The sequence below is a fragment of the Rhodnius prolixus genome, unplaced genomic scaffold, assembly GCF_049639745.1.
Source record: "Rhodnius prolixus isolate KJV_2025 unplaced genomic scaffold, Rpr scaffold_3, whole genome shotgun sequence".
NCBI lineage: Eukaryota > Metazoa > Arthropoda > Insecta > Hemiptera > Reduviidae > Rhodnius > Rhodnius prolixus.
In genome coordinates, this window is record NW_027411603.1 from 23,441,227 (window position 1) to 23,464,752 (window position 23,526).

Consider the following 23,526-nt stretch of genomic DNA (forward strand, 5'->3'; position numbering starts at 1 on the left):
AAATAAAATCCAAGGCCTAAGACCAGGAATCGACCCCAGTACCATAATACATATTAGCTTCACAGGTCTCGCCTCTAACCGCTCGGCTACCTTGGCGCCCCCTTCGAATTACCTAATTTTTACATGAATTCACTAAATTTCACTATTCATATCATTCATTTATTCAATTTCATAAATTTCACTATTAATAATCTAATACTTTGAACTTAGATATTATTTGAATTATATTTTAGAATTTTAGAATTAGTGATTTTGAAAAAAAAGACTATCTATGCACCTAAAAAATATTACCACAAATTTTCGTTTTTAAGATACTCTTTGCCCAAGCATTGATTCATAAAAGAGCATTTACTGAGTCAGAAGTTAGAGAAGATCTTCTATTGGTCATTATCATCGCAGCTTGCGAAAATAATCTTTCAGATGGAATTCTCAAGTGTTTTCCACTATTCTAAAATGTCAACGTCTACTGGTGCTTGGTCTAATTTGGTGTAATTAATTATTTCTGTCTTCCATGCTTCGGTGATATTTGCTGATTTTTGAGCAAATGGTGCAAAAATATTGATGCAGTCGTCGTCGTCGTCGTCAAAAGGTGAATCATCAGATTCTTTATCTTCACCAACAGTCATAACTAATGGAGCGGGAAGTTTGTTGGGAGGTGCATTTTTTATTTCCACCAATCGACTTGTTATAGCAAGCAGATATGTTATTTGGGTCTTTCATTTGGCGCGTTTTTAACATCTTTTTGAAATTATATAAAGATATATAACAGTATGATGCATTGAAGTGTAAGTAATTTTCTTCTTTTACACACATTTTTTTCTTTGTATCAATACCAATATATAAATTAAAATAATTATTAGAAAATAATAACATTTATGAAAAGATTATTAATACCAAACCATTTTTAATACTTAAACAAAAATTCAAAAAACCGAGATATCTCGACGAGACCGAGATTTGAGCGACCGAGACCGAGATCGAGATTGCATAAAGTCTCGCCTCGTCTCGGTCTCGTGCAGCACTACTCCGTAGTTCAGATGGTTGATGCATCTCAGTATGTTTAGCGACTGTTTACATCCCTTAACCAACTGTTCAATGTGCCGTCTCCATAACAATTTGTTATCTATTACCATACCTAGCGTCCTCATGATGGGCTTAACCTGTAGGTGATATCCACCTAGCGATATCGAGGATGGAATAGAGTATTTTCTGTGTCTAGTGAACACAGTCACGCTGCTTTTATTCTCAGACAGAGTGAGACCCATGTCTGAGCACCACCGGCTGAACAACAACATTGCACAGCTTAGTTTTCTCAAACTTTCGTCTAGCGTTAGCTCTTGACTGTACAGGATGATGTCATCAGCATACTGTGATACAGAAACACGGTAGTCTTAAGATCGGCCGTATAGATGTTAAAAAGCAAGGGAGTGAGAACAGCCCCTTGCGGCAATCATGTAGTGTTATTTTTGCATTATTGCTGATTATTTACAAATCCCATCGAAAAATCAATAATTATATCTACAATTCATGATTCAGTAATTTAATTTCCGGCAGCGGAGATTATCTTTACTTCCGGGCAGACTTTGAAAACTTGACCAGATTGTCGCCATCCTTACCGTTAAATTAGTCTTTCAACGTCATTGTATGTCAATAAGCCTTCCTTTATTAATATTTCATGCGGAATTCTTTTAATTAGGTCATACGGCGATAAAATGTTATACATCTTCTTCTTCAGACATTGCTGTATACCTCTATGGCAACTCTGTGCACTTTGACAATTTTCTCTTATTTCGACGAGAGTAAGTGCGGTCTATAATATTTTACGAATGGCGGAAATGCTAGGTTAAATTTGCATGAGTCTCAAGATGGCCGTAGGTTGCAAATAGCAGAAATAATAAATTCCGGAACACACAAATAAATTACCATAAATTCCTGTTATATATCACAATTTATTCTGACAATAATCTGTGCAGATATTGAGACAAGTTATTATTATTTCCTTTCTTTGTCAGAGGGAACCAAGTAGCAAGGTGTCAGCTACTGTCTGAGACAGTGATGTTTTATGACATCATCTCCGCTGCACGCAGACATAAACACTAACAGCCAGTCAATAAATAAAGACACTGTAGAACATTGTACGTGCGCGCGCACGCAACATCCTTGCTAGGCTAAACTCACCGTTATCCAAATGCTAAAATCATTTATTTCAATAGTAATTGTCAAATTTTGATTTTCACTGGAAAGGTACACTTTGAGATCTTCTGGGAACGGGAAATTGGCTTTTTACAAATTGGGGCCGCCTTAAATTGTATTTAGAAAGAAATGGTTTGATGGAGGATGTTATAAAATAAGGAAACTCTCTTTTAGTTTTTTGAATTGGTTTCGTTTGACCGGTTCTAAAATAGTTAGAGATAAATATTTGTAAGTAATTACTAAGTAATAGACCCTTTGTGAACAAAAAAGGGGTGAATTTTATAGCAATATGGGCGACAAATTTGAATCATGTAGTGATGGTAGGACTTTTTGGGAGCTAGTAAATTGTCCTTTGGAGCAGAAAAATTATTTTAGGGATTTATATTACCCTACTCTCAGCCCTATATTGTCGATGTTGTGTTGGATGTTCTTTTACACTGCAGGAATTGCTGCTAGTGACAGGAAATGTAAAGGATAACAAGGCTCCGGGACTTGATAGGGTACCCTACGAATTTTACAAAACGCATCACTAAATTTTCAAGAATGTCTGGTGGATTTTTGTAATTATTTATTTAGCGTGGGAGTTGTATCGGAATGTTTTTTCAATTCAATTTTGTACCCTTTGCATCAAAAAAGCAATCCCAGCACACTTAATAATTATAGAGGGATCACTTTTGTGGACTGTATATCCAAACTGCACGCTTCTTTGCTATTGAACAGATTGACTGATAGGGCTGATAAACGGAACTTCTGGAGTGGATATCATAAGGCAGGCTTTAGGAAAATTCATTCCACCATCTATTCTCTCAGACCAGCATCATTCGTCCCAAAATGGATGAAATCCAAGACTAAAGTTTATGATTTTTTTGTTGATTTCCAAACAGCATTTGTTAGCATTGATCGTAATGAATTGTTTTATAAACTAAGTAATTTGGGTCTTAATATTATTGAAAGTTTAACGCAGTAAAATTACTTAAATTTTATAAAACTGAAGCTGATGTAGGAGCCACAAGTACACATCCTACATCAGCTTCATACAAGTTACAGACACACTAACATAAAATAGAATCCTGGGCAAAGAAGTGAATGATTAAAATGAACCCACAGAAATGCCAGTATGCCACTTTTACTCTCCGGCGGGGCTCCTGTCTACCTGTTCTCTTCAACAGCAATTCTCTTCCTTGTACTGGAAGAGGTGGTGCGCTACCTTAGGCTCTACACAGACAAAAGACTCACATGGAACCCACACACTAGACTTTAAAAACAAGCAATGATGAAACGTGCGAAACTAAAGACTACTAGGACGACGCTCTAAATTGCCCATTGAACTCAAACCTTAGTGTACAACACTATTCTCAAACCTATGTGGACTAGAGCTGTGGGGTTCAGCCCAACCTACAGAACGTAAGGACGGCGCAAACATTTCAATCAAAACTCCTCCGACAGATAGCTGACGCATCTTTCTACGTGACTAACCACGACCTCAACATTCCCTTCATACACCAACTCGCCACGACTAAATATGAAAAATTGCATACTGCTCTCTCTATTTGCTCAAATCCTCTTGTACAGTCTCTCGCCTCCTCTGACTTCCCTAAAAATGATACTCGCCGACTGAATCGCCAGTGGCCCCGCGATTTCCTTGAGGCCTGAAGGCCTAAACGCCATTATTCTCCAATCTCTCCTCTCTCCTATAGAGAGTGCTACCGCTGGGTAGCTTCTCTCCTCCTGCTCTTCCCACTCCAGTTCATCTTATTTACTTATTGTATATTACAGATTGTAAATTACAAAATAATTTTTTCTTAAAAATTATAAAACAATAAGTTTTTTAGAACGTTTCTAAATGGCGGAAAATACGGAAGGGTCATTCCATGTCAAATCAACACGGGGTCTGAACCTCACCATCTCGGATTTTCTTGAAATTTGGCACATGTGTACTATTGGTATAGACTTGGAAAAATATGAAATTTTACTGTGATATGTCAACTGGTTTATGAGTTACAGGGCTGTAAAGTTGCCAAAAATGGGCCGAAAAACAGGGAACCCCGTGTTTTTGAATTACTGTAGAAGCTTTCCTAAGTGAGCTACAGACTTGGGATTGGTGTCATTTTATAGCATATATAATGCCCTTTCCTGTGATATGCGACACCATATGGGTTAGGATTAATAAAGTTTGTTAAATTTAAATTTAAAATTTAAATTTTAAATTTTTTAAAAAGTACATATTTTAAAATTTTAAAATTAATTCTATGAATAGCTAATAGTGTTATGAATCACTGGGCAAAATATTAATTTGGGACGACAATGGCTTCATTGTTAAAAAAAATTAAGTCTAAAGCTCCAATCCGATTAATTCAACTCTGAATTCATGTTAATATAATAATGCTAATAATAATTCCACTAATAAGTCCAAAGTAAAACATACTGTTAAGTAATAGGATCTCTTTATTATTTTAAGCTTGAAAAGGCTTCATTTGTTTGATATGCATCACTTTCTAGAAGGACATATGTAAGTTCTTCCTGTCAGAGTCACAGGATCAATTTTTATCAAAACATCCACTACTGAGACCCAAAGAATATCAGCATTTCTTGGATACGAGATAATTTAGAGGGTCCAGCTGGATGAAGAAAAGTTACTTTTACTTCATCAAGTTCTTCATTTTTCTCTAAAACATATCCAAGCCACCAGTTTCTTTATAGACTACACTGATATAACCTGATATGTCGGCTAATTTTAGTTTATCAGGGAATTTTGAAACTTCGCAAGCTTCTGATTTCATAGAAACGTTTTTAACCAATATTTTGGATTGACTTCTGGGAATGAAAGCATGGTATTGCTGTGTTCCTTTAATAGCCAATGCTTGAGCAAACCGATTTTTTAAAAAACACTCAGATTCAACATAGTCTTCCTGGGTTGAATATGCAAAGTCTATGTTGGTGATGTTTTCTACTGCCCACTCAAAAAGTTGTAGTGAAGTTTGGATTTGATTTCCATAGGGTCGTTGCAAACTGGCACGAGCTGCCAGTCTCTTTACCAAACCCCCTACGCCATCACAAGGCCCTTTGCCGACTTAAACCAACTTAAAGAGGCTGTTATCTCAGCCAAAGAAGACTGTTCTTAAACAAAGATATTGAATTGAATTATTTTTGTATAATTTGATTAACTGCATAATTTCATTAAAATAATATATTATAATTAATATGAATAATTACTGTAATCATAATTATTAATTCTAAAAATGATTTCAAAATCAATATTTTAAATCTTAATAATTATTAATTATGATTCATTGATTCATTATTACTATTTTCAATTTATTTATTACTTTAATTTTATTAAAATATATTTTCCATGAAAAGGAGCTTTAGTCTTAAATTTTTTTAACAATGAAGCCATTGTCGTCCCAAATTAATATTTTGCCCAGTGATTCATAACACTATTAGCTATTCATAGAATTAATTTTAAAATTTTAAAATATGTACTTTTTAAAAAATTTAAAATTTAAATTTTAAATTTAAATTTAACAAACTTTATTAATCCTAACCCATATGGTGTCGCATATCACAGGAAAGGGCATTATATATGCTATAAAATGACACCAATCCCAAGTCTGTAGCTCACTTAGGAAAGCTTCTACAGTAATTCAAAAACACGGGGTTCCCTGTTTTTCGGCCCATTTTTGGCAACTTTACAGCCCTGTAACTCATAAACCAGTTGACATATCACAGTAAAATTTCATATTTTTCCAAGTCTATACCAATAGTACACATGTGCCAAATTTCAAGAAAATCCGAGATGGTGAGGTCAAAAATGGTCTTTTTTTGTGTTGATTTGACATGGAATGACCCGGAAATTAAAGATGAATTAAATTTTGGGTACTTAGTGTAGATTTGTTGTTTAATCAATCCTTATACCTAACTTTTTAAATTGTAAGTTTTTGTTAAGGAAATTTATTTAGAGTAATGCTTTATTAATGATAGTCAACTTTGTCTACAAAATTCTAATTTAAATTTGTGATTATCCACTATGTAATCACGATTTAGATAACATTTTACATCTACTCCTAACATGTCCAGTACTCAATCAATACGTTAGGGCCAAGGAGGACTCTCCTGCAGTTATAATAAGGAATGACTCGAATCTAAACTGCTTTGAGAGTTACAGCACTGACTCTTCCGAATTCGAAGCTAATCGGAGGGAAACCGTCGAGGAAAGGAAAGCGAAGAGGATTAGGAAACGAAGTTAGCAATTATTTAGGAATACTTATGAGTCTCCAAGAATTACATCACAATCTCCGTCTGTAAGTTCACATAAAGCTGATGTTAATACTAAACCTTATTTTATTAGTAATGTAAGTATTATTTTTTGGAATATTGGCGGGTTTAGGAATTTTTCTGAAATTGACAGTAGTTTGTTTCGATGCGAAATTATTTGTCTGGTTGAAACTTGGTTATGTAGCGAATTTAAAATCCCACCAGCTTATCTCAGCGATTATAACATTTGTTACGCTAACGCAGTTAAAGTAAAATCTAAAGGCAGGGCCAGTGGAGGCTTGATGATTCTAATTTAAAAAAATCTCGGAAAATTTCAAATCCTCGAAGCGTCACAAAATTGGTTATTTGTAAAACTTAGGGTTGGTGCACTTACTGTTATTATAGGTGTAGTATACTTTAAACCCCAGATTGACATAGATAATTTGCTAGAAGAATTTAGTTTGTCTTTAACTCAATTGAAACAGTGTCATGCAAGTGATATATTTATTATAGGCGGAGATTATAATAGTCGGGTTGGCCAGCTTAATCAGGGTTTGGATATTAGTTTTGACTTAGAGTTACAAAAAAATAGAAATAGTTTGGATTTAACGGAAAATAAAAAAGGAGCTACATTAGTCGAATATATGGAAAACCAGTTATTCGTCTTACTTAATGGCCGCACAGTCTCTGATTATCCAGGTCAGTACACGTATACTAGTAGCTTGGGGCAATCGGTGATTGATCTTGTTTGGGTTGATTTGTATGGCTCGCACTTTGTTGATAATCTAATAGTTTTGGGCGATATAACGTTGTCAGACCATTTTCCTATTAAAGTTAGTTTAAAAGTGGAAAGTATCAGGGAGGATAATGGAATTTGTGTGGAATCCAATGATCGTGTGGTGTATACTGCGGTTAAGTGGAGATCGGAATTAGCGGAAACTTACACTAGTACTATGAGACTATCAACTAATATTTCAATTGATATGCCAAACTCCTCAGTTGACTCTTTAAATAGAAATCTTGTTTTGTCTATTCTTGAAAGTGCGGATAGTCTGGGTATGACAAAGACAATTTCCATTAACTCTAACTCTAATAAAAGGTTATTATTTAAAAAACCGTGGTATGACTGGGATTGTTACTGTCTTAAAAAGGAAGTTAAAAAAATATTTAGGCAGGTAAGGAAGTGTAATTATGAACTTAATTTGTTAAATCAATATTTGACTTTGAAAAAATGTTACAGAGTTATGTTAAGACAAAAGCAATCAGTCTTTGAATCTGCAATTTCTGCTGCTATTTCAAACTGTAAAGATATGCCTTCTTTTTGGCAAACCGTAAAAAAATTAAGAAAACGGGATTATAATAACGCACCTCAGTTAATCAATATTAGTGATTGGGAATCTTTTTTGGAACAAATGTTTCCGCTAAAAATACAAAGTCCATCTTATTTTGATGTTTGCCACCCATACCTTGATAATAGTATTACCCAGAAAGAAATAATTGCATCACTAAATAAATAAATGTAAAGCTAACAAGGCACCGGGAGAGGACGGTGTCAACTATGATTTTTATAAAAACCTTCCTAGTAACTGGTTTCTCTATCTAGAAGTAATGTTTAATAAAATTATTGAAAACGAAAATATCCCTGATAGATGGTCTACAATAATTTTGTTTATGTTGTATAAGAAAGGAGACAGACACAATCCGCTAAACTATAGAGGAATAGGGCTCGTCAATAATATCGCAAAAATTTTTACACAAATAATTTTATCGAGACTGGAGAAATGGTCTGAAGAGCAAAATGTCATACCTGAAAGTCAATCTGGGTTTCGCAAAAATAGAGGCTGTATAGATAATGTTTTTACATGTAACTCTATGATTCAAATGCAAGTTGGTATCAAAAAGAAACCTTTGTATGCCCTATTCGTAGATTTTGAGCGAGCTTTTGACTCGGTGAATCACGATTACCTGTGGTATAAGCTGGCAAACCTGGGTGTTTATGGAAAAGTGTTTAGATTTATTAAGAAATTGTATGAATCCGCTAACATTAAAATTAAATGTGGTTACAATGTTACGTCAGAATTTAATTTAACTCAAGGCATAATACAGGGCGAAATTTTAAGCCCATGGGCGTTTAACCACTATATTAGTGATATAGAAAAAATTTTTATTAGTCATGATGCGAATACTATTAGAATTAATAAAGAAAATGATATTTTAATGTTGGCATATGCGGATGATTTGACGATATTTGCTGATAGTTATACGGACTTAAACCATAAATTGCATAAATATTGTGATCAAAATTTTTTAAAAGTAAACGTCAAAAAAACAAAAATTATGTAATTTAAATTGAATGGCAGACATTCTGTGTTAAAAAGAACTTTTATTTATAGAGGTGAGCCAATCGAGGTAGTCAACAATTATGTTTATTTAGGTGTAACTTTTTCATCTTCATGCATGTTTAGAGAAAACCTTGTGTCAGCCTTAAGCAAAGCTAACATGGCTACCGGTAGTGTCTTTGATATTCTTAGCAAAGGAAAATCTAAGTCTTGGAGTTCGAGAATATACCTGTTTAAGTCAATAATTGGTAACAGCCTTTTGTATGCGTCTCCAGTCTAGGCATTGAAGTATTTAAATGACTTAAATTAAATATTAAACACTGAGAAATTTTTTTCTGTAAATTCACTATTTTAGCAAGCCATAGAAACTGTGATCTCATCTTAGTGCAATATTAACGCGTTTCTTAGAGATCCTATGTTAAAATGTTAAAACTTGCATTGGTTCTCATTGTACATTGAACAGAACCAACCCACATGCAGTAATTCACTAGTTTGCAAAACAGATCCAAGCTGTTTGGTTCTGTTTTATATAATATAACTTCCATATTATTTTGCAAAGAAGAACCAAGTTACTTGGTTCTGTTTCGTTAAACTTTAAATCTTCAAATATAATTTGTGGTTTGGTTCACAATGCCATTTATATCATAAAAACGAAAGTAGTGGCTTGGTTCTTTTTTGCTAAATTTAAAATAGGCTTTTAGCAACCTATATTCATCATAAACTCAATTTGAGAATTGATTTGGTTCCTTTTTGCATAACTATGTCCATTTAAGGGTTAGACAGGTCAAACCCCTGCTATGAGATCTACCTCTTTAAGCAATAAAGATTTCATTTCATTTTATTCAATTTGTGAACAAAAGTTTTTACTCTGCAATTCTTTAATAATGCGTTTAAAATGGTAGACATTTCCGAAACTATTTAATAAGAAGTTTTTAAACAAATGTTTACTCTTTAATTGAAATTGTACGTAGATTAAAGTATTCGGACTTTTCGAATAGTCTCACAGTTATGCCTAATTAGAATGTGTCAATGCCTTAATTAAAACGCCTGTGTGATTAATTATTTCGCACAATATACGATGAATAATATTTCTAAGTGCATATTAACAATATTACTTACTTGAAGAACTAAGTCCATTTGGCAGCTACACATTTCTGACAACAACTGAAACTGAAATAGGAGATATTTTCATTGTGCATTGCGTTACGATAGAGTTTACCCAATCATCTTTCACCTACAACAAAACCACACACAATAGTCCAGTCAGTTTCTCACATAGTAAAGGTGAACCCCTTTCCAGGAAAATACTTTCTCTTACGTGGTCAAATACGTAACCAACTGGTTGACTGAAGAATTCCTAGTTTTTATTCCTTCCCTTGGCAATAAGTTCTTTATTTTTCTTACAACGTTATGCGACTTGTATTCAAGCAGCTTTCACTAAAGTGCAAGTCGTTTCCATGTAGAAACTTTTAGATTGCATTTTAACTGCTGTACAGCATTTCACCGAAATCTTCTGTTGTAATGTTAGCTGTTAGGTTGGATTGTTTAAACGTTAAATTTTAAATACTACCATTGAATTTAATCATTTTAGTAAGCATATTGAAATGTTTTTTTATTTGTTATTTCAAGTTTCATAATAAGGTAATCTTGCAGATTTTTGATAAAGAAAATGATTTATAAAAACTGGTCTGTGTTTGTATGTGAAGACATTATACCGTTACAACAAAGTTGTGCGAACAAATACAGAAGTAACTAACAGAAGAAGGCAAAAATAAAATAAAATTTGAATCTACCACAACAAAATCATATTTAAAAATAATAATTTCACCTTGTTTGCTGCTTCTCAAAATTTAGATGTCGAAAAAAATTAAAAGTACGACAGAAATTCTGAAAGTTTTTGAACAAACTTCATATCTTACTACATTAAAATGGTTTTATTTCTTCCAGATTTATTGGGACTCCTTTCATGCTAAGGCGGCATCCAAAAAACTTTTTCGCAAAAGTGCTCTGCAAATACATTTTCGTTTTATACGAGGGTCGTTTGAAAAGTCCGTGCAAAAATAAAAACTACTTAATTTTTTGGGGTAAACCTTTTTTATTTTTCAACATAGTCTCCTTTTAGGCTTATACACTTCGTCCTACGCTGCTCTAGTTTGTTGAGCCCTTCCGAATAATAGGATTTGTCCAAGTCTGAAAAATAGCCATTCGTTTCTAAAATCACCTCCTCATTTGAATAAAATCTTTTTCCCGCCAGCCATTTCTTCATATTGGGGAACAAATAGTAGTCCGAGGGAGCCAAGTCTGGAGAATAGGGGGGATGTGAAACGAGTTAGAACCCTATTTCCATTAATTTTGCGACCACAACTGCTGAGGTGTAAGCTGGTGCGTTGTCGTGATGGAAAAGGACTTTTTTGTGGGCCAATCGTGGGCGTTTTTCTTGCAGCTCGGTTTTCAAACGGTCCAATAACGATGAATAATATGCACCTGTAATAGTTTTACCCTTTTCCAGATAGTCGATGAGGATTATTCCTTGCGAATCCCAAAAGACAGTCGCCATAATCTTTCCGGCCGAAGGAACGGTCTTCGCCTTTTTTGGCGCAGATTCCCCCTTGGTAACCCATTGTTTAGATTGTTCTTTGGTCTCTGGAGAGTAGTGATGTATCCATGTTTCATCCACAGTGACGAAACGACGCTTATAGTCCTGCGGATTCTTCTGGAACAGCTGCAAACCGTCCTTGCAACACTTCACACGATTTCGTTTTTGGTCAAGCGTGAGCAATCCCATCTTGCGGATAGCTTTGTCATGTCCAAATGTTGATGCAAAATATTATGTACCCGTTCATTCGAGATGCCCACAGCACTAGCAATCTCACGCACCTTCACTCTTCTGTCATCCATCACCATATCATGGATTTTATCAATGATTTCTGGAGTAGTAACCTCAACAGGGCGTCCAGAACGTTCAGCGTCACTTGTGCCCATATGGCCACTCCTAAAATTTTGAAACCACTTATAAACTGTTCTAATCGAAGGTGCAGAGTCACCATAATGTTTATCAAGCTTCTCTTTAGTCTCCTGAGGCGTTTTACCTTTAATAAAGTAGTGTTTAATCAACACACGAAATTCTTTTTCGTCCATTTTTTGAAAATCACTCGACTTCCTCGATTCAAACGAATGCCAAACACAAAGAAATTGACCGATCTGGCTGAAACTTGGTGTGTGTTCTTCCAAGAGATGCTACTAACTAAACATAACCTCGATACGCGCCAGTGGTGCTATCTCTCTGACTTTGCACTGACTTTTCAAACGACCCCCCTCGTACAATACAGCGTGATCCATTTAAAACCAACCAATCGCTAATAACTCTTTAGGAAAGCAGAATTTCGAAAAACCCACGAAATAAACTATATGTTTTTTCTGGTCTAGTTTTCAAATTTTCCACCCCCAATGATGTATCTTTATTTTTGGGGGAGTTTCAGCCAAAAAGCTGATTGGGTTTTTATGAGGACCACTGGTTTTTTCAATGATCATGAAAAGTACATAAAAAGTTATGAAATATGACGTTGACCCCGTTTCGATATCCCTAATATTAGTTGAGATATTTAAGATCAAAATTACTATTTTATCAACTCGTGAACGGTTTTCAATATTAATTTTCCACCAGAAATCCACGTTTTGGAAGGTCCTCTGACTGCAAAAAATGTTATTGGTGACGCAAAGAACAAAAATAATAATAATAATTTAAGATTTTAAAGAATGTAGTGTAATGTAATGGTTGTGGGTGAATTAAGATAAATTTGTTTTATCATCAAATAAAAGCAACCATCACATCATTTTAATGCTTCCAGTATGCAAGACTTCTTGACCTATGATTACGGTAAGAATATCTTGCCAGGGTGTTGGTCTAGTCATCAAGAGCGCGGCTCTCTGGCATTATATTGTACTACATTTTTTAAAATCTTCAATTTTTTTTTGTTCTTTGCGTCACAAATAACATTTTTTTGCAGTCAGAGGACCTCCCAAAACGTGTATTTCTGGTGGAAAATTAATATTGAAAACCGATCATAAATAGATAAAATTGTAACTTTGATCTTACATATCTCGACAAATATTAGGGATATCGAAACAGGATCAACGTCATATTTCACAACTTTTTATGAAGTTTTTATAATCATTGTCAAAACCAGTGGTCCTCATGAAATCCTTATCAGTATTTTGGCCGTAACCATCGCCAAAAATGAAGATACAGCATCGGCGATGAAAAATTTGAAAACTAGACCAAAAAAAAAAAACAGTTTATTTAATGGGTTTTTCTGGATTTCCGCTTTCCTAAAAAGTTATGAGCGATTGGTGCGTTTTAAATGGATCACCCTATCTTGGAAAAAAAATCTCCTGCCGCTAGTGACCTCAGATGTTAACATGCCTACATTATCTTGCGTTATTACGTGATTGAGTGTCCTGGTGTGAGTTACAATGCAATGAAATCGATAACCAATGGATTTTTTTATTTTATTTCTTTATTTGTATATTTACAACTGCAACGATTGTTGCATCAAGTAAATTTGATCTTACTGGTTCAGTTCTCTTGTAATGACATGGTTAGAGCAATCACCCACTGGTGAAACTCTTTCGCAATGATTTAATCACAACAGATCTCTAGGCCATTTTCGCTTCAAGCGACGAGGAGGATTGTCGGGAAGGTGAAGAGAGGAGAGTTGTTGGACAAGAGGATTAGGATGGAGAGCTAGGAGGCTGTGAAATTTGCGGTAGCGAGACTTTATTAGATCGGTGACAAAAGGGATGTGAAGGTCAGTGTGTATGGTAAGGTTAGAAATGTAGTAAGGAGCATTCAGGATTTTCCTTAGGATTTTAGATTGTAATGTCTGTAGGCGTTTGGAGTTAGAGGGTTTGGTTGAGCCCCACACTTCTGCTCCGTATGTCCATATGGGTCTTAACAGAGTCTTGTAAATAGTCAGTTTGTGATTCACGTCGAGTTTGGATCTGCGATCAAGTAGTCTACTAAGTACATAGCTTGTAGCCTCTGTTCACGTCTTGTCGTTTCAGTCGAGTATGTGGGTTCCACGTGAATGGATAAATATAAATATTTTGTCTTAGTTTATTTTTTATTTCTTATTTTTATTATTTATTATAATTATTGTTTATTTATTATAACGAAATAGATAAGAAGAATACATACATCTAAGTTTCATGTGTGTTTTTTAACACACATATATATTATAATATATATATATTTTTTTTTCTATAATTGAAAATAAAACAGTTAAAGGAGAAGTACTAAAAATAATGGCAAATTATTCAGTAAAATGTTAAAAAAAACACTGGGCGATTTGACTTAGGTGCCTGCTCCAAGGTTAAAGAGAATAGGGTTATCTTAAATGTGAATTTAGATGTTATAATCTGAATAATTCCAAGATATCTTAGGGGAACCCCACGAGTTTTTAAAAGAAAAAAATACTTAGATTTCCTTGGAAAGAGATTTATCAGTCGAATAACAACATAATTAATTTTTTTTGCAAAATTCCCACATTATTATACAAATAAAAAGGCTACATACATGAACCTTAGTTAATCTTTCTTCTTGATTATTTATTTGGGGTATTTACACTTTCTTATGGGCTTTTCTTTTCACGCAGTTTACCTAATTCAAATTTTCTTGTACAGAAAATTAATTGATCAATTAATTTTGATCAATGATTAATTAATCATTTTGTTTTCATGCTGAAATCAATGCCATAAGTAACAGTGATAAAATCAATTTAATAATATCAATATTAAATATTGTACGTACAATGTAGGCCATGAAAAAGGCCAGTAACTTTGACGAAACTTTGGAGCAAAATTGGAGTTGATTTATTCATAGAATCCTCGCAAATATTGCTGCAAAATATTCAATAATTTAACGATCTCAAAGAAGAAAAGCCCGGAGCTTTTTCCAGTGCACTGCCGGCCTCCGGACAGTGTTCTCTCGTTACAGACAACACTGTCCATCACCGGACAGTGAGCTGTAAGAAGCTCCTAGGAAGAGAAAATCTAAGGGTCAGCTGCTGGATCTATGAATTTTGAATTGATTTTGCTTGAATGCGCTTAATCTTGCGTTCAGCTCTAGTTCGTCTGTTTAAATAAAGCTGTGTACTTGCTGGCCTGTGCAACCGCCCATAATTAGGCCAGTCCAGCCTCCTCCAACTCTGGAGGGCGTAATCAGTCCGCTGCTTTCCGTAAAGAATATTTTGCTGGCTTTGATCACAATCTTTATCAGTCTTATTTAAAGTAACATGTACCTTTCTCGCCATTTATATATAATACAACAAACAAGAAATACTTATTATTCTAATTTTAAATGTATTAACTCAAAAAGTTAAAGTATACTGTAATTCGTGCAGTACTGATGATTGTATTCATGTAATTGTTTTTTCATCGAAGCTGAAGCAGTTTAAGGTCACAATAAGTGAGATGTCGGCGTGCTAATGGGTTTTTAGTCGCAAACGACGTGTGGTTTAAAAAAAGTTTGACTATAAAGTAAAACTGAGAGTGAAAAAGACAATTTGTAAGTGGCTACATCACTTTTCCATCACCGATGGTATTTCTTCTTACTGGAACGGAGTAAAATCCAAAAAGAACGAAAGAAAAAAAATCTTTCTCCGCATTTTTGTGTGAGTTTGTTGCAAATGGAAGCTTTGCAAGGTGAACGAACAAACAAAAAAAACTGGGAGAATGTAGAAAGATAGATATTAGTATGAAAGAGAGGGAGTAAGAGATAAGATAGGGCGACTAGAACCGTGGGCTGGGAATAACGGCGAAGAGGCAAGAACTCTCCATATCGTAATGTTTAGATTTTATGTGCCAAAGGTCTTGGTAGCGATAAATTGTGTCGCGAAAGGCCTGTCTACTTGCTTGGCCCATAGCAGAAAGACATCGCCCCTCTCTGCTTTATCTGCCTACTTCACAAGATGCTCCATCTCGCTCTGCACACAGACTCATGTACTAAACATGGATACACCTAAGCTCTGTTTGTGTGTGGATGAGTAGAGGTTGGTAGAAGAGGAAAGAATTGGACAGCAGAGAAGATAGTGGAATACTCAGGTGACAAGTTCACATGGCACACCCCCTCCATGGCCGGAGATAGTGGCTTTGAGGGCGGTGGAGGGGCAGCCTGTCCCCTCCTAGCCGAACACTGTCTCCTGCTCCTAAGTTCTGTATGTTTACTGCCTGGCTTCTGCTTTTTCCATCGCATTTCTCTTCTAACCACTCATACTTTCATCTTCCAGTCACTCTATCCGTCGCATCCAGTGTGTCTTATTGCCAAACGGCCTCTGGCCACTTTTCTCACTGTCACACCAAATAAACTTGATATTGAAAGATAAAATTTCCATGTTTATGTGAAAGGTCAACTGACGGCCTTAATAATGAGAAGACTGATGAACAGATACAGAAGAATTTGAAAACCAAATTAAAACAATAAATTGATCTACGGATTAGAGGCGTGAGATTCCGCTAAGCGTTCCAATCTTTACCAAATCCAATCCTTCAAAAAGAAATCACCAATGCCCCATGGTCACCATCAAAGCCCCTACATAACGACCTTCCTGCTCCCTTTTTGGATAAACTTATCAAAGATTCTGCAACTCTTATCCTATCATCACAATCCTCTTATTCAACAACTGCTTTTCAAGTCGAATCTTATCCAGTGCTCTTCTCAGACGACTGAAGCGACAATAACATCGTGATAATCGTCATTAATTCCAACGCTATCAAGTGATACCATAGGTATGGTGACCACACGTCCTTTATTTTAAGAGGACAGTCCTTTATTTCACTGCTCTAACTTTATTTATTTTCTAAGATAGGCCTTTTTGTTCTTTACTTTGTATAGTTGACAGTTAAAAGTAAGCACATTAGAAGCATGTATTTCTGTCAAATGCAACTTTCAAATGAATTTTATGGAATTTTATGTCTTTAAGATTGTTTAAAATTTATGAATTTTATAAGGTATAAGACCAAATAAATATGGTCACCGTAACAGTAGGGCATCTTCTTCAAATATCATTCATCTAATTTTACTTTAGTATCATTTGCTTATTGTAAATTTTATAGCTACAAATAAATAAATGTTTACTTAAAATAAAAATAAAACTCTAAACAAGATATTAGTTCAAATAAATTTAACATTAAGCTGCATATTTGCTGAATTATGGCCAGCTAAGTTTAGCTAGCAGCGAATTCAATTCCTATTGTTTATCTTTCATTTTAGGTGGCGGATTAACATTTTTAGCAAGAAGATATCGATATCGATTGAGAGAATACCGATCGCATTAACTATTTTGTTAGAAAGAGGCTACAAATTGTGAAATTAAACATTAAATAAATTTTATACCCAAAATAATATTAATGGTAATATCACCCAATAGAGGGAAGGGATTAGCTATAATACTGGACTCCCAAGCGGAGGTCCCGGGTTCGAATCCAGCTGCTGACCCTTAGATTTTCTCTTCCTAGAAGCTTCTTACAGCTCACTGTTCGGTGATGGACAGTGTTGTCTGTAACGAGAGAACACTGTCCGGAGGCCGGCAGTGCACTGAAAAAAATTCCGGGCGGCAATAACCTTAGATGTTGACGTGCCTTAAATCATTAAAAAAAAAAAATATCACCCAATAAGGGAAGAGATTAGCTCTGTGGTTAGCGTTTGCTGGCCGTCAGTTTTTCTCTTCCTTGGAGCCACTTACAGCAGCTCACTGTCAGTGACGTGGGTAGTTTTCAATCACAAATTATGCCTTTCAAATTTTGGATAAAAAAGGTTTCATCATCTCATCATTAAGAGAAGAGAACTTCGAAGATTATCATATAAGAGGTTAATTAAGCAAGAAGAGAGTATATTCTGTAGACAGCAGCATAATGTTGCCTTAAAAATACCTCCATTATTCAAGAGTTAATAAAGAGAACAAAATCTGTTCACAATGTTAGAAATTCTAGAATTTGCTATTTAGTGATGCCTAGCACGATCTTTCAAAGAAGATGTTACCTTCCAGTTCTTTAGTAACAGATAATGTTTTATTCAATGAATTTAGGTGTAAAAGATGATTTTCTATTCTCGACTTTTACGTAATGTTAAAAAAGAAATACTCGTATGATATTCTCTAACTCAAAATTTATCAATTAAACTAAAGGTAATTAACTTTGTTAGGTCGCTAGGTAATCATAGCTTTTGAATAAATCATTTTCTGAAGATTTTGTTTAAAAATATTCCAAAAACCTTTAAAAAATTTGTGTCAAATACACTCTACTTATAGGACAGGTAAAAAGGGAAATAATAATAAATAAAAAACACAAGTCTGGTTATTATTGGTTCGGTTATCGGATTTGGATGGTGAATTTAACCAACAAAAACACTATTTCAGACTATCAAAGGCAATCAATTCGTTGAAACTTCAGTGAAAATGAAGCTTATTTATTACAATTTTCTTCACCTCATTTCAGTACTTCCAAAAACAATTCATCTAATTAGTAAATTAATTCTTATCAAAGTTCTTATGTCAAAAAGAGATTCAAAATGTATTTTTTTTTTTATTTTTGGAGAGGTGCTGTAACGATACAGACCGGTTTGAAGGCGACCATTGTCGAGCGGAGGTGTGAGGATTGGTGAAAGTTGGGTATAAGATACCCGTTCTTGAAATAGGTCCCTTCATGGAACTGGCTTCTGAGGGGACTCTTATTTGGTAATAATACACATTAGTTCTTTACTCTGAAAGTACCACACAAACATCTTTAATGATATCAATTAATTAAATATGTAAATTTCTAGATTCATTATTCGTTATGTGGAAACTGTATCCCATCCAAACCAACTCTCGTCCGGTAGGTAATCCCCAAGACACCAACAAAGTAACAGCTTGACTCCTAGTCAAAAAAATTAATGTGTAGCTGTGTCATGGACACGGCCGTGTGTTGTACGTGAATTCGTTTACGTAACGGGTTATATTTTTTATATAAAATATTTTTTTTTATGTATTTAGGATGAAATCAAGGAAACAAATCGACGATCGAGCACAATCTATGCCTAGATCTAGTCCGTTGTCGATGTAGAAGCGATTTCATCATCCACTTGCATAATTTCAGCCACCCCAACTGCAGATGTACTGACAACGTCGTTGATCTGCTCGGCCGCATTTATTCTTTTACGTTCCTGGCACAGCTTGACTCGGTCATATGGTGTTTTATTATTACTATTCGATTGTTCTTGAGAAGTCCTTTCCAACCGTATACGATCTCGGTATTTGGTTTTGGCTTTTCGATGCTTATAGGCCAACATTATATATTTTGGATAATATTTTTTTATTCTAACACCTTATTATATTCACTGTCACTATTTTACACTAATGTTTTATATACAATCGATAGATTGTGACGGCAGCTGACGATTAAAACTTATACGCAAATCGTAGCTTCTACGAGTCAAAAGTTATACTAATTGCAAATCTCGATACGCTGCAAAATGATCTCAAAATGGCGGCGCTTCCCCCTCCACCGCACGCGATGCGTCACAGTCTTGGCTTGTCGTAATGAATTCTTTGATCCTTTAGCTATCCAGTGGTCTAATTTAATTTTGGATGTAGACGATAGATTCGAAACTATAATGTCAAACTGTATCCCCCGATTTTGTTATTGCCTCCATATGATAGCAAATTTAAAGACGTATTCACGTCAAAAAAACAAAACTCGTCTCTGTCTGGAGCCACCTAAGCTTCACAAAAATCCAAACTAAACTAGAAACAAGCTTGAGATAAATCTTTCTAAGCTTCTTCATTGTTTACTTAAAACTGCCTCACTAACAACCTTGGACAGGCTTCGAATCAGCGTAAACATTAATAAAGTTTTAATAATGCTTTGATCACATTAGTTTCATAAAATAGTATTATTTTGATGTCAAAATAATGATGGATTTTTTTAAAAATATTTTTATTGCAAATAAAATGTCGCAAAATGAGGAGCTCGAGTATAACTAATTCATTTCAAACATTCAACTCCTATAGCTAACTATTAACTATAGCTAATAACTATAGCAATTGAGCAATTAAAGAAAATATGATTATTGAAATTTTACAAAAATAACTATGAAAGAGATTCAATCATATTTTTAAATTCAAGATTATTTTTTATGTTGAGCAAAATAGGATTTCATTTTAATAGCCTACTTTTTGTAAATAACGTGACTCGAATAAAACAAAAAACAAAAAAAAATGTTATCCTGCAGAAGATTTTGAAAACTAGGGAAAAATTCTTCAAAGTTCTTCACATCCTTATTGCTATTCCTGCCAACTATGTCAGCAGCAGGGGTGCCCAACTCAATTAAAACACGGGCCAATTTGTGCTACAGGCAAGATTGACGCGGGCTACATCACATTTACAAATTTCGTTATATGTATATTCTGAAGTGAGGATTCAATAGAATGGATAGAATAGTTAAAACACTATATAATTGTATTTATAAAACGAAAATTATCGTTTTTCACCCGAAACTTAGCCAGCGATTTCCTCGTACAAGTTTTGCTGTATCTTGATTCAAAGACTGAGAATGTAAGAATATATTTTGGGAATTCCTAATTCTTTTTTGTCTTTTAGAACCGAATGATTCTGGAATACCACTTGGAGTGGCAGACATATCGCGTGTTATGAGTCAGCGTGTTTATACACGCCCGCAGGCCTCCAGGTAAGGCACTGGGCCCCATGTAAACTCGTCTTCAGTAGCTAAAGGGTTAACGAGGAAAGGAATTGTGTGTAAAGTATTGTCTGGATCTCTCCTAAGCGCTATTTTCTTCATAACCATTTTTTCTATTTTCATTTTATTTTGGAACAAAGTGGGCCACAAAAAAATTATCTCGGTGGCCGCATGCCCCGTGTTTGATCAGTTTGACACTCCTCAATTACATAATTATACTTGAAACTAGCGCCGTTGTTAAAAAATGTAGACTATCTCTAGATCATCAGAAGCTTCAAAAGTAATTTGCACCTCCTTTAAAGTTCATTATATGTATTCAATTAATCCTTAATTTTCATTAACTCACGAAGCCATTGTCTTCTGGAACAATTAAGGTCATCACACGCAAAACTTGGTTACCACGAAAAGTATATTGAGTAAGGGATGTTGATTAAAAATGGAATTTCCCTACAAGATATTGGAAAAAAAAGAATTGTTGAAATCTGTAATACAGTTCAAACTTCTCAGAGAATTTTATAAGTAACATATTTTAGACATTACAATGAACTTCGTTGTAGTAATGATAATTTTGTATGTTTGTGAATGAATAATTTGCGGCCATTTTTTGTTTCTCACAAAAAATTGTCGAAACAGTTTTTCTATAAACTTTGCTTATGTACTGCAATATTATGCAACATTAATGCAATCATTGTTACTCGAAATACTATTTGAGAAAACTGATTTGGTAAAGTTATCTGTTAATTACTAACAATTATTAACAATTTTTTGCTTTTTTCTTTAACTATTTATAATACATATACATATATCAACCAACGAGAGCTGCTAAAAACTTGGTTTAAAGTTAAAACGAAGAGTCATTTGGCAGAAAAAGAAATCTTTACGTAAACTTTATGTAGTATTTTTTATAATTAATTTATTTCTGTAGACATTCAGTTAATGTACCAAATTTTCTTAGTATTCATCCGGTTTTTTCGTTCATTTGACAGAATATTATTACAGGTAGAACAATTTGAGCACGCCTATTCATACATTTAAAACAAAAAGCAAAAAAAAAAAAGAACTGAAGGCGCCAGTCTAATGTCAAGCAGAAGCTCATGTCGGCCACACGGAAAGAATTCTGAGAGCTTGCTTGAAAGAAAGCAGTTGCAAGAAGTTTTTGTGTCCCATTTTTTATTTCGTTGTTTGTATATTATTTTAGTTAAAGCAAAGATAAGTAATGGTACACTAGACAAAATTTAGTTAATCTTGGACGATGTTTTTAGCTGATGTTGGTAGCCTAGAATACATAGAACCAAAATTGTCTTCAAAAGTAAAATAGAAAACAAAATCATCTATTACTTAAGATTGGTTGTAGGGTAGGTTGTAACCTAGTAATCTATTGATGGACCGCCCACCCAGTACTTTAGCTAGGAAACCAAACTGAACTATATATAATTTATTACTAAGCGTCACCAACACAGGACAAATGCACAGCTGTGCTCCTTAGGGCAACCCCAGTAAATCCTGCCTTGTTGTATACCACCTATTCTTCAGTTTACATCCATCCTCTATTTAGTTTCCTTGTTAAACACTAACGATACTCAGGAGTACTGTAACTGTAGTATCCTTATTGAGGAAATAGGAAATAGTTCTGCCCGTACCATTTTATTGGTCGCTTACTTCTTTAGATCATCATGGCCTCCCAAGATCTCACCACCAACTTTAATTTATATGAATAATACCTTCATGATGTTTAGTGCTACATTAAATTCATTAAATTTTTAAGAAACAGTTAAAATGAATTAACAATTCTGTAACTTCGAAAAAAGAAAAATGTTCGTCAGCCGACATTAGCCCGTTAGAGCTAGATTAGATTGCGCTTAGATACTGGTAGAATGTTGATTCATCTTGTAGTTTTAATTATTCAAGAATAGTTTATTGCAATTATGAGGGTCAATCAATAATTAAACAGACCAATAGCTCTACTTAAAAAATACTTTATTACATTAATATTTTTTTTTTAGTTAACCACGTAATTCCGACCAACTTTTACGCACCTGTCTAATCTTCTTACTTTGTCTCTTATTCCGCTCAGCGAAGAATTTTTCCCCTTGATCTCACAGCTAGTTTTCTTCCACATTTTCTTTACCACCAACTTGCCGTGGAACTTGATGCCACGCAATGCTTCTTTCATTGGTCAAACAAATAAAAATCCAAAGTGTTCCCGGTCAGAGCTGTAAAGAGGATGAATCCTAATAATAATGTTATTTTGAAACTGATTATAATTTGATTCTCTTTTTCTTTTTTTTTGTAAAAAATTTATTCTTAAGTTTGAGTGGTTTAACTCTTTTTTAAACCACTGCAACAAAACGTGTCAAACTTCTGTACCGACTAATCAGACGATGAACCTAAATTACCGGCAGGACTAAAAATACACAACTTTATAGTCTAATCTAGGTGAAGCTACCGTCCTAGAACTCTAGGGCTCATTTAATAAGACTAAAATACGGACAATTCAGACAATTCAATCTAAAATACTTAGACAAAAAGCGGTGTGACCCCCTTTCTACAAACCAGGATACTAAACTCCGATTTTGACCTTCCTTTCGTAAAGCAGCTGGCCAAGGAAAAATGCCAGAAATACCATCCTACACTCTCTCTTATTGCCCTAATCCTAATCGAGAAGCCTCTCCTACCATTATATTTAGAGAAATTGGGCTATCACATTAAATAGCTGAGTTGTAAGAAATGTGAATACAATATTACTTATGTAACCTAGAGGAAAAGTAATTCTTTTTATGCAGGGACGGAATATTGCGTATCGAAGACTTATGTTGTTACAGCAACCATTTTCTTACCCTTCTTACCACTTCCGCCCTAGGGACCCAAAATTTTCTCTGCGGCCAAAAAATAATAAATAATTAAAGATATACAATTATTATTCAAAATTTAAAGTAAACAATTATCGCTAAAATGACACTATTGTATTAAGAAACTGATACATTCAAATTGAAATGTCTCGCCTCCTTA

The 23,526-nt window shown here is 34.4% G+C and overlaps 1 protein-coding gene across 8 annotated transcripts in view; it reads right to left on the bottom strand.

The window, feature by feature from the left end:
• LOC141453480 (uncharacterized) overlaps positions 1-23,526 on the bottom strand; it is a 75,584-nt gene that overhangs the window by 5,694 nt on the left and 46,364 nt on the right. For 3 of the 8 annotated variants that reach the window (XM_074126804.1, XM_074126801.1, XM_074126798.1), the window contains exon 2: positions 9,906-10,020. The exons of 4 other annotated variants lie outside the window; for them this stretch is intronic. In XM_074126804.1, coding sequence (XP_073982905.1) covers positions 9,906-9,938 — 33 coding nt within the window. In that variant the 5' untranslated portion in view covers positions 9,939-10,020. The remainder of the gene's footprint in view (positions 1-9,905; positions 10,021-23,526) is intronic. One more of the 8 variants, XM_074126803.1, reaches the window with a different exon arrangement.